Genomic DNA, 12,403 nt, shown 5'->3' on the forward strand with positions numbered 1-12,403 from the left:
AGTACTCAATGACACAGACCCGACGCTTTTACTGATGCACACACATACACACAGACCATGATCCAAATATTTTGTTATTACAATCCCTTATCCCCACCTAGTGTGCGATCGTGTGAATCTGTGTGTCTGTTTTCAGAACCCTGCAAGAGGAAACTGGTAGTGGAGTACTATACACTGACAGGTTGAGATGTAGGGAGAAAAACTGCATGTCAGATAAGAACCAGCACTGGCCGACCTCTAGGCCTTCAGAAAGGAAAAGAGTTATGTTTCTGATGATTATTGCTACCGCAAAAAAAACAAAACATGAATACCGCTTGTTCTTGTGAATAAAATCGGACACGATTTAGACTGAAAAAGGGAAACAGAATGAACATGAGTAAACATTATTAAAACATCAGTTCTTCACAGCTAAAATAGTTTTGATATGCGTGCTTGTGCATGTTTGCACGTGCAGTGGATGCAGAGGAATCAGGAGGAGATCATGCTGATTAATCATTAGCTGGGAGGACAGGAGGGGACAGACATGTGGGCTGGTGCACCAGATCTCATCACAAAACCCAACAGTGGATGCGTTTACCTGCCATCTGGCAAGACAAATCATGCCATCACATAAGGGTGCCAGGTTATCCAAGATGACAGACACTACAGTATATCTGTCATAAAGAGTGATATGGAAAAGGGCAAATCTACAGATTATTGTAAAGATTATTTTAAATTGTGTTAGCGATGTACAGTTTGGAAACATTATTTTAAATTGTGTTAGAAAAGTACAGTCGACAAACTCCTCTCTCTAGCTCTACTGCTCCCCCTTATTCACAAATCTGATTCCAGCATTTTTTTTAAACCCCACTGGCACACATTGTTGAACTGTGCTATGGACACAAATATCGATGGTTGGGGCTGTAAACATTTGCTAGTGCTTTCAGGTGACATCAGGCCAACTCTAGGGGTGCTTTACTTTCACTGCAGCGTACAGTACAGTCTGGAAGAAACACAGTCAGTGGGTTAGGAGGAGACGGTACGGAGGACGGATGAGGCGGAGGGGAGGGAGGGAGGGAGGAGACTTACTTTTGTCGGGAGATTTGACGAGAGCTGCGGAGGATGAGGAGAGGCGCTTGTTGATGCCTGCCTCAGCCGCCTGCTTCAGGTTCATGGTAGATGTGGAGCGTTTGTCCACTGGGGAGGGAGGGGAGAGGAGGAGGAGGGACGGACGGACAGACCGACAGGGGAAAGGAGGGGTTTACTAGAGAGCTCGCCCAATGGAGGAGGGAATTTAGTTGGGCAGACTGTGGGAGGGATTTTCACAAGGTCCTAACACCCTCCACAGTAGAATCCTCAGTATTCAATTTAACTGAGTGTAAACATTGCTACACTGGTTCATTTTGGGTCACATGCCTGATAGGGCAAAATTCTACTTCATGCGGGCTGTGCACGCGCACAGTCACACACACACACACACACACACACACACATTCGTTCTTTTTTATAGACTTCCCTCGTGTCAGTCTATGCGATAACTCGCATTAAAAAAATCCATCTGGTCCATGGTCTTCTCAGAGACGTGTCCAGGAGGCATAATATTATTCTTCCTCAAATCATCTCACGGGCTGGACTGGACACCTTTGGCTCATGTGCCGTCAGTTTAGCTCCCCTTCTCTAAGAGTTACATTACCACTGAGGATTCTACTGTGCAATAGTGAACAAGTAAACAGAAAAGCTAAAGCTAGCTAAAACAATCTAGCATGATGAGGCACATGATGGTACACAAAAAGGCTAGATGTGACAGGCTTGAGATCAACCTGACATTCTGCGACATCCATATGATAAAACGGTACATCCGGGTACCAAACCAAAGCCATTCCAGCGCCATAGGCAGGCACACAGAGAGGTTAGTAAGAACAGCTGTAAAATCCTGTACAATAAAAACTCAACTGAAACAGTCCTTCCATTCCACAGATTCACTCCCCACAAGCACAGAGCCTTGACAACAAAAAATAGCACCATGTGAGACAAGGCAATTCCGTGACACGCATAGTCATCCTGAGTTGTGTGTAGTGCATTCCCGTGACCCGGCACCTGTCACCTGGAAGTGCTTGGAAATTAGTGAGAGAGAAACCTGGGAGCCTAAAGCCCCAAACAGACGAAGAAAATGCAGGCATCAGACTTAACCACTTTCAACCTCGACATCCCTATTTTGGGCATGTTGTTACAGGCAAAACCTTATATATATTTTTTTCTTTCCTATGGCGAGTTGTAAAATAGGGCTTAAGTGGTTAAGCGTGCTTGTTAGCATGATGACTGCCGGTTAGAATGCAAGCGAGCATCCGTGGAAGACAACGGTGTGCCGCTACATGCTGCGTTGTGCTGCAAACCTTGATGGCTAATTTATCAACAACCACAACCTTGCTCTTTCCTTGGGGGCTTTTCTGGCGAAGCAGGGGAGATTACTATAGCTACTGGTGACGAGGCGTCAGAGTCTCCTGTAGGGTGGGGGGGGAGGAAAAAGAGCTCTCAGGTGATGAGCAGTAGAGCACAACAAAGAGACCACAACCTGTCCATGGTTAGGTTTCATCTGGTCGACACCTCCAGGCCGCGGGGCAATCCAATTTAAAAACAGTGGTGAATTTGAAAATGACAAGCTATTAAAAGCAATGTTCAAAGTACAACCAGTTTTCTTTTGACTATAAAACTTTTACAATATACTGTAATACCATTTATAATTAGTGATTCTAATTAATGACCTTTGTTCAAGTATATAGAACCGTTACAATAACATTCTGGGCAATTGTGTGCTTCTAATTTTGTGGGAACAGATAACAGAAGGCAGTTTCCCCGTTTCATAATGCCCCTCTTGCAGTTTTCTGAGATGAATGAGGAAACACTGGACTGACCTAAACCTTATTAAACACCTTTGGAATTAATTGGCACGCCAAATGCAAACTAGGCTTAATCGCCCTCAACATTAGTGTCTAACTTCACTTATACTCCTTTATGACAGAATGGAAGCAAATCATGCACATTAATGACACTACATGTTGGACAATTCACTGGAACAAAGGGCACTAATTAGAATAGGAATTATAAAGGGTGTCAAATGACTTTTGGTCATAGTGAACATCCTGTTTGTCTAAATGGCTGTGAGCCAGTACATTTTATTGGCAGTTTCTTACAGATCTGGGAGGTGTATTGCCCTCAGTTCCAACTCGAAGCACTGCAACGTCCCGTAGTTGTTCTATAAATTGCAACGAATGAGACCCTCTTTTACCTGTCCGTCCATCCGAGTCTCCGGGCAGTCCTCCCCAGGACCACCGCTTCTGTCTCTGCTCCACCCGCTGGCTGCGCTCCAACGTGCGCCGCATCACTGCCTCATAGTGCTCCTGCAGCACAGCACAGCACAGCACAGTACAGAGCCGAGAGAGAGAGAGAAACGCAAGTCATCCTATGCAAGTTGTATAGCTGAACCTGTCTGAAAAGGAACTAAATTGAACAAAATTCAACTGTGAATCAGTGACAATCATGTGACTTTGCTATACATTAACCCTGACATTCCCTTGTTTAATGTCATTAATAGGCAACACTTTCCCAAAGTTTTGATAATTCTTAGTTCAAACTCTATTTTTGAGTTTTAAGTTAAAGAAATATAATAAACCAAATTGGCAAAACTAAACGATCTAACGCATCATGATGTGATGCGTTGTGAGCTTGCATAAAATAGGTTGAATAGACTTGACAGTGGTTAAAATAGCTATACGTAATAATAAATTACATTTTAAATTACTCCAAAAAAATGTTTTGTCTCTGTAACACATTTAGGGGCTGTCTGCATTCAAAGCTTTCCTAAAAGCTTTGTCATTGGTCAAAAATTTCCCGACAGCAAATGACTAACCAACCAGGAAGTGGGCAAACATTGGGGCAAATTGTCAAATAATACATAACAAGAAAGAGGCTAACATTGTGAAAATAGCAGATCTACAAGCTTACAACACTGAGGCAAGGCACTTTGTGCATGTAGATCAGCAATTTCCACAATAAAAATCTGTGGAACCGAGTCAAACAAAATGTAATGCCTCAACTCCTACATTCCAAGTGCTTGTCAGGGTGGGAGATGCCAAGTTCAAATATGATCATTTTGTGGGGCCACGGCCTGAAAAGTTTGAGAACCACTGCTCTAGAGCCCAGCCCAGCCCAGCCCAGGCCACTTATAGCTTGGCCTTGCAGTTCCTTGTGTGCCAGACGAACCTTCTCCTCTTCCTGTTTCTGTTTCCTCTTCTCCTCCACGGCAGAACGTCTCTGCTCCTCCTTCTTGCGCTGCTCCTCCACCTTCCTCTGTCGCTCCTCCATCTGTCGCTCTACTAGCAGCTTGGCCTTGCGCTCCCGTTCCAGGATCTGAGACTCTCGCAATGCTGACCATGCGCACGTGCACATATGGTCACATTGTGTGTGCATGAACACAAAAAAAAACAGATCACCGGGACACTTATTAGACTCATGTTGTACTGTATTGTCTTGTGCAGTCAACTCATTGGTCCGACAACGACAACCTACCTCAAATCCTAACCTAACCGTAAACGCAAGCACGGAGCAGCGCATGTTCGCCAAACTTAAAGGGACATTTCACCCTTTTTGCATAAAAATATATGTTAATGACATTTAGAAGATTTAGAACACTTTCCTGGGGGTCTTTATTTGTGTAATATGTGGTTTTAGATATTTTAGATTTTAGCAGTGAGCCCAGTGTCTGATGTCATGCACACTGGGCTCACTTACTTCCTGGACTACAATTCCCATAATGCTTTGGGGCACTGCTCCTCCTTGTGGATAGGGGGAGGGCTGTTTTACTGAGACAACATGTAGTCCAGGAAGTAAGTGAGCCCAGTGTCCATGACATCAGAGACACTGGGCTCACTGCTACAATCTAAAATATCTAAAACCACATATTACACACACAAAGACCCCCAGGAAAGTGTTCTAAATCTTCTAAACGTCATAAACATATATATTTTTGCAAAAAGGGTGAAATGTCCCTTTAACGCATGTTCGCCAACCTTAATCCGGTCGCCAACCTTAACGCATGTTCGCTAACCTTAATCCGGTCGTTTTCCGCATGTCGGACCAATGACCAACCAACCAACGAGCCCCAAAGCATTAGCCCTCAAGCTATGTAACTGCTTTGTGGCAAGTGGCATTCTCAGTCATTGCACTATAATTGATGGGATGAGTCTCTGGGAAAAATAGGACCCATAAAAACCTACTCTTGGCTTAAACCCAAACAACGGGGGGCTTTAATGGGGGCATTTCCCTGAGGATGTTAGCTTAAATGAGGAAGATTAGAAGCCACATCATCTTTGTTTCCTTAAATGTGTTCATTTTCTCACTGGGAAATCAGAGGAAGAATAGAGCCACTTATAATAACACTAAATCAGCAAGTCATTCTTGTCTGTAGTACCTACAGTACATGTTCTAGAATAGAATTCTGTCATACCGTTATGAAACTTTAAAGGAATACTTTGTACAAATGCATGTGTTTCAGAAGTACTGACGCACTTGCCCAGGCGCACTCCATGTTCGTATGCGAGACTGTAAAGTTACAGTTTCGTAAAATGAGAAAACGACTAGATTTCCTGTTTTTCTGTATTTTCTCAGTTTTTGTATTCTTCATGTGAAAAAAGAAAATCTCCATGAATTCAAGGCATCATGGGGTGATTGATAGAAAAGTTATGGAGGTAAAGAATTCCTTTAAAGGGGGGTTTCAGGCCCAGGCCGTAGCGTAACGGTCTGGGCACCGGACTGGTAATCCAGTCGCGGTGTGCCGCGGGTTCGACTCCCGGACCCGACACGGCCTTTACCGCATGTCATCCCCCCATCTCTCTCCCGTTTCCTGTCAGCCTACTGTCTATCCCTTAAAAAATCAATAAAAAGGCGTAAGCCGCAAAAGAATATCTTAAAAAAAAAAAAAAAAAAGGGGGGGTTTCTCCCTAAACCTTTTTTTTTACAAAAGTAAGTTGATAATTATGTACAGTATATTGATCCTTTTTTTTTTTTTTATAAAGATATAGGGGAGCTGGGGCTGGAGAGGGGGCTGGGGGGGTCTAACGTCAGCTCACGTAGACCAGGAAGAGTGCAGTGTCAACAATGCATGGAGTGTTGCTGTCACATCATCTAGAACAGATGTGAACAAAAAAGAAAAAACAATTGATGAATTGAATAGGAGTTCTAGCGTTAGACCCCCCCAGCCGCAGCCCCCTCTCCAGCTCCCAAATATCTTCTTTTATTTTTATATTTATTTTTGGTCAATATTTAAAATTTAGGCATTTAGCAGACGCTCTTAATCCAGAGCGACTTACATTAAGCAAGAACAAAAAAGCATGGGAATACATCACATAAAAACATTTATCATGAAACATGCGTAAGCTAAGAAAGTAACAGTGGAATATCTATATAATGAAACTATACATATAAACTATACATATATACTACTATGCTATACATATGTACTATGACGTGCATTTGAATTTCGTCAAGAGTCTTTTAAGTATATCTGAGCTACTGAAATTATTCTCTCACCTTGATGTTTGTCTGCCTCTTCACGTCTTTCCTTAGCCACTCGGAGACGGTCGTCTATCCTAAGTGTGGCACCGTCGATGACTGCAAACGCGCGCGCACACACACACACACACACACACACACACACACACACACACACACACACACACGTGTTGTCATGGATTGCGTGGATTATAATACTGTGCTGTGTCATGCAGACCTGCAGAAGACATTTGATAGGCACATTGGGCATATGCGTGACAAAGATATTAATGGGATTTGCGGGGCTGTTACAGCAATGAGAAGATGAATGTGTGTAGAGTACAGTGACGCATTTCGACAAGGCGCTGGGACCGACAAATATGCCAGACTGTGGAGAACAACAACAGACCAACAATTTCCATGTCGCCTTTGACAACCTTTTTTTTAATCTGTACCGTTGACGACTTTGTCATTTTTTGTGCACAGACGACCCTCAATTATACCAACCGTAGGCAGGTGTTGTTTCCGTAGGAGATGAGTTCATTCCGCAAAGGGGGGGCGATCCAAACATTCCCCCTCCATTCACTCCCGTTATAAACCACGATCTTTAGCTGCGTTTTTCTCTGAATCTTTTCTCCATCCGCGCCTGGATTGGCAATTAGGCGATATTTTGACCTCAATACAAAATCTTCTATGCATATCACCGCTTCTAGCAGCACCGTAAGGAGCTCCAGAGTCAGACTAGCTAAAATATAGCGGATCGGGATTCTGTGCGAGTGCTTGCGTTTCCATGGTGTTTCGAGCGCAGAGGGTTCTGGACACAGAACGCAACTATGTTGTGCGTATGCACGGCATGGAAAGAGTTTTAAGTGGAGGTACATGGGCCTGGGCCGTGGCTCAGCGGTCCTTGGTACCTTGGCTGGTAATCCAGTCTGGAAGTGTGCCGCAGGTTCGACTCCCAATCCTTTACTGCATGTCACCCCCCCCCCCCCCCATTTCCTGTCAGCCTACTGTCTATCCCTCGATAAAAGATATATATAAAATAAAGGCGAAAGCCACAAAAAACATTAAAAAAAAATAAAAAAAGGGAAAAGGGAAAAAAAGTGGAGGTACATGAGGACAATAGAGTGGTGGAGGAGGCGGCCTATGGGATGCGACTGTGAATGTGAATGTATATGTTACCTGGCCGCGGCCCTTGAGGTTTAGTGGTTGTGTTTGCTGCTGCTGCTGCTGCTGTTGTAGGTCCTGGACTGTTCCCCAAAAGGCTGCGACGCTCCTCTGCTTGCGCCTGCGCAGCTGCAGCTGTAGAGTAGGGTGCACACAATACATACTTAGTCCCATTGCATCGTGCCTAACAATGTTGTCAACAATGTGAATGTCAGTTATCAATGATACAGAGATGCTTTTGGAACCGAGAAGCTCAATACAGTTTGAAAAACGATTTGTTTTGTCAAACATAGGAATGCGAGTTTTGGAGAGTTCCAGCGCATTTGAGGCTACAGAACAATCTAGCTATTCAGCCAGCAAACCAGCATTAACCCGCTCCCCCCCCCCACACACATCACCCCACCCCACCCCTCCCCTCCCCACCCAGGCCTGGCCCTGTCTGTGGCTAGCCATGTACTGCTCTGTGTGACATGCTGGGGGAGATGTGTGGCCCAAACCATGGCACAACGCACTGAACGTAGAAGGAGAGGAGATGCAAGACGACAAACACACACTTGTTAAGTTAGCTTCCTCGTATCCAACTGGTATGCACAAGGCAGTGGCACAACGCAGGCTATGCGTGCTGTACACACACACACACACACACACACACACACACACAAACACACCTTTTGTTGTTGTTGGAACTGAAAGTGACTGCCCACAGCCTATGAACATTAGTTGTAAAGGGTTAGTTCAGATTTTTTTTTTTTTTTTTAAGATATTTTTTTTGCGGCTTACGCCTTTTATTGGTTTTTTGAAGGGACAGACAGTAGGCTGACAGGAAACGGGAGAGAGATGGGGGGATGACATGCAGTAAAGGCCGTGTCGGGCACGGGAGTCGAACCCGCGGCACACTGCGACTGGATTACCAGTCGGGTGCCCAGACGGTTACGCCACCGCCTGGGCCAGTTCAGATTTTTTTAATTAAAGCTGGAAATACTTGCCATTAATATAGTGGTTGCAAAGGTATAAATGTATTGCCTGAGTCCCATGGTGGGAGTTCTGGTCTGGTTTTTGGTGAATATTAATTAAGTAGTTCCAGTCATTTGGTGGGGGGCCCAGTCGGCGGGTGCAGTACTAAGTTCCGACAAGTAATTGGTCCGACCACGATAACCTACCTCAAACCCTACCCTAACCATAAGCACGGAGCAGCGCATGTACGCCAACCTTAACGCATGTTCGCCAACCTTAACGCATGTTCGCCAAACTTAACGCATGTTCGCCAACCTTAATCCAGTTGCCAACCTTAACGCAAGTTCACCAACCATAATCCAGTCGCCAACCTTAACACATGTTCGCCAACCATAATCCAGTCGCCAAACTTAACGCATGTTCACCAACTTTAACGCATGTTCGCCAACCTTAATCCGGCCTTTTTCCGCATGTCGGACTATTGGCGGGTCGGAAAAGCGTACGGACCACCTGGCCACTCAATGAATCCACAATACTAGTGTTTATTTTAGTGTTGACCTATTTCTTCCATATAGAGCAACTTTCGTTCAACTTTGACCGCCCATGGAAGTATGGTTATGTACTGCTGCTGGCGTACTGATACTGGACTTCGGGATCACAAATTGCACAGGGCAGTTATGACAAATAACTAAATATGCAAAGAAATCACAGACACATTTTACACTTTTTTTATACTTTTTTCTTTCCAAAAATAACCTCTCTTTCTTAGTTTTTTTTTGGGTTTCTTTTGGAATGTACACTATGGACATTTTTCAACATGGAAACGACTGACAATTATGCAAAGATAATTGTGATTATCTAACATATAATTAAGTGAATGGCTATGTCCTAGGCCCCTGCTCCTCACTGGCTCGTCCAGTTGACCTGAATTTGCACAGATATTGACCATCCCATTACTTACACATGATCACAGGGGTGACTTGACAGTGCAATTGGCTATAGCTAAAATCAGTGGAAGGGGCCCATATATTTCTCAAGGCGAGCCAACCACACTTTGCAATTTCCCCAGAATTGCACCTTTCCTGTACTACGATTTGTTTGGTTAGACATACCAACACCAACAGTCCTACAGTCATGAGTCCGACACGTGACCCTACACAAAGCCATAACCCTAACCGCACACGGACACCACGGGTGATATTTAACCTGCCACGGGTTAGTTTAAACCCACAAGCACATGTCGGGAGCCACGGGTGATATTTAACCTGCCACGGGTTAGTTTAAACCTGCAGCACATGTCGGGTGCCACGGGTGATATTTAACCTGCCACGGGTTAGTTTTAACCTGCAGCACATGGCGGGATCAACGGTGTTGTCGGATTAATGACTGTATAGGTAATATTGTCAATTATCTAACCAACATGCCTCTGAAACCAGACTGATTACACCTCAAAATACATCAATTAATATGATCCATTATCTATTTAATGGCATTACCCACATTTGGTGTTCATATATTTATATATATTATAACGTGTAAGGACTAGTCTCAAATATTAGCTATTAGGCTGGCGATCATGTAATAACTGACAGGCCTACACAAGCCCGTTTCTTTCCGCTTGGGAGATAGCAGCAGTAGACTACTGCAGTGTCAATTCATTTTATATTCCATCAAATATTGAGAATAAAGGGTTTGAATTTAAAAATATATAACGACTATAATAATAATAATCTGCCTACCGAAATAGTTCTTGCATTGGCCTTGGGCCCCTGTAACCTTGTACAGCAACTAGCCTTGTGACATCACATAATCGTCTGTCTGACTAGTGATTACACTTCCAAGTTATGCACCTGTCTTGCAGTCTGCACTACGCAGAAAGCCCCACTGAAGGCAGTCACTGCATACACCATTAGAGTGACACGACAACGTCACTTTAATGTAACCAAAATGATAGTTAATAACAAACTGATAATAGATCAAAATCTATTGCTTTGAAACGGCCATATGCTAATGATGGCATCATGGCAAACAGTTCACAAAAATCAGACTCGTCCAAAGAAATAAATATTTGCATGGAAGGAAGGAAGGAAGGAAGGAAAGGAAGGAAGGAAGGAAGGAAATTGGAGAAGACGTGATCAGGATCTACTTACAGCCTTAATACTTCTCTTCTCACTGAAAAGTGTATGTGTTTGCCCTTGAGATAATGCTGACAGAGGCATCATTGGTGGTCATGCGATATGTACCGCTATTGATGACACTTGATCTGCGGGTCAGTAGTCTGAGGTCCTCTATAATCACGGAGTGTTTCCTAACTGTAGGAAAACTAGAACCTCTTAGCCAGAAGAATTACCCAATTACCTAATCACTGAAAAAAGCACTGTCACACATAGATCCATCCCATTTTGACAGCCTGTAAAGAGAATGTCACAATGCCACTTCTTCCTTCCTCATTGCAGACAGGGCTATGTCAAGAAGGAAGTGGCATATTCTATGCCGTGGCATGCGCAACTGACGCACTTGGGAAGCACACTGGAGCCGTTAGTTTGATGGAATGCATTGCAGTGAATGAAAGCCGCATGGACAATCGTATGCTATGAACAACAAACGCCAACCTTTGTCATATAATCGGTTCTAAAATGCACAGAGTAAGTTTCTGACTGTGAAGTATGGTACGTCATCACGAGAATTGGGGACGGGTTGTCACTTATTGACTGTGTGGCGAATAATTTACAATTATTCATACAGTACACTTGTCCGTCAATGCATTCCATTGAACGTTCAGCATTAGTTTGCCTCCTAGTACAACAAATACGACAGCAGGAATTACCACTTTGCCAGACCAAGAAAGTGACGTCCTTTCCTTCTTGGAAAGGTTTTACAAAGCCTTGATGATTGCAGATGGGGAGACGACATAATATTAGAAGATGTGACCCACACTGTACTCCACTATCATCTGGGGAACAGTGGTGGCAAACTGACAATGGGCTCTCGATTACATGAGGTGACCCTGACTTTGTTCAGGCTGTCAAACTATACTTTGCTCTGAGACTCTGCAGTGCGAGTGGAGGACAACACTGTGTGTAGAGTGGGAGAACACAAGAGAGGATATGCTCAGTGTCTTGCCACCAGCATTAAATCGCGCATTGCCAAGGTTTTATCGTGCAGAACACTTATTTTGAAGAGCCAAATATCCTTTAACCGCATGTTACAATGACAAAATGCTGTGTTGTGTCTTGACCGGTTGTTGTTCTCTCGCACGGTGCAGAAAAAACCCGACCGCGATTACAGCGCCTGCTGTCGGCCGTTGAAAAACCTTGTTTTCACCAGAAAACGACATTCATTGCGCCGATTTGGAGATACAGGCATTTGAACGAGGACCATTGAATGCAAGTGAATGCGCGCGCATCTTCCAAATGGCCACTGTCCCACTTGGACTGTTGTGCTAACAAACGGTGGCTAACAATACGATCGGATCAAAACATGGATTAAAAATATAAACCCCTGGATAACGTAGCTAAGTGTCTGGCAGGCTAGACGATTAATTTAACACAGTTTTCTACGGTTCTGGCAGGCTGCGTGTTAAGAACAACCACGCTGGCTCTTCAGCGCAGAAGAAACAAATATAAGAAACGAGAACTGGTGTGGAGGTGATCAAAGCTCCATGGTTAAATGTTAAATATCGTATTATTTAACAGAGCAGGGACAGTCTTCTCAGCACAGGATAGTAAAATGATGGGATGGAGCTGAGCTGACAAGT

At 44.0% G+C, this 12,403-nt stretch overlaps 1 protein-coding gene across 6 annotated transcripts in view; it reads right to left on the minus strand.

The window, feature by feature from the left end:
* The window catches only part of map7d3 (MAP7 domain containing 3), a 42,767-nt gene that overhangs the window by 24,314 nt on the left and 6,050 nt on the right, over window positions 1-12,403 (minus strand). For 5 of the 6 annotated variants that reach the window (XM_083786503.1, XM_083786505.1, XM_083786504.1 and 2 more), the window contains exons 2-7: window positions 7,708-7,827; window positions 6,565-6,645; window positions 4,240-4,403; window positions 3,266-3,377; window positions 2,403-2,480; window positions 1,069-1,176 (exon numbers count right to left, since the gene is read on the minus strand). In XM_083786503.1, the coding sequence (XP_083642629.1) occupies window positions 1,069-1,176; window positions 2,403-2,480; window positions 3,266-3,377; window positions 4,240-4,403; window positions 6,565-6,645; window positions 7,708-7,827 (663 nt within the window). The remainder of the gene's footprint in view (window positions 1-1,068; window positions 1,177-2,402; window positions 2,481-3,265; window positions 3,378-4,239; window positions 4,404-6,564; window positions 6,646-7,707; window positions 7,828-12,403) is intronic. The other variant, XM_083786502.1, reaches the window with a different exon arrangement.

The sequence above is a fragment of the Protomyctophum parallelum genome (genome assembly GCF_964188405.1).
Source record: "Protomyctophum parallelum genome assembly, chromosome: 16".
Taxonomy (NCBI): Eukaryota; Metazoa; Chordata; class Actinopteri; order Myctophiformes; family Myctophidae; genus Protomyctophum; species Protomyctophum parallelum.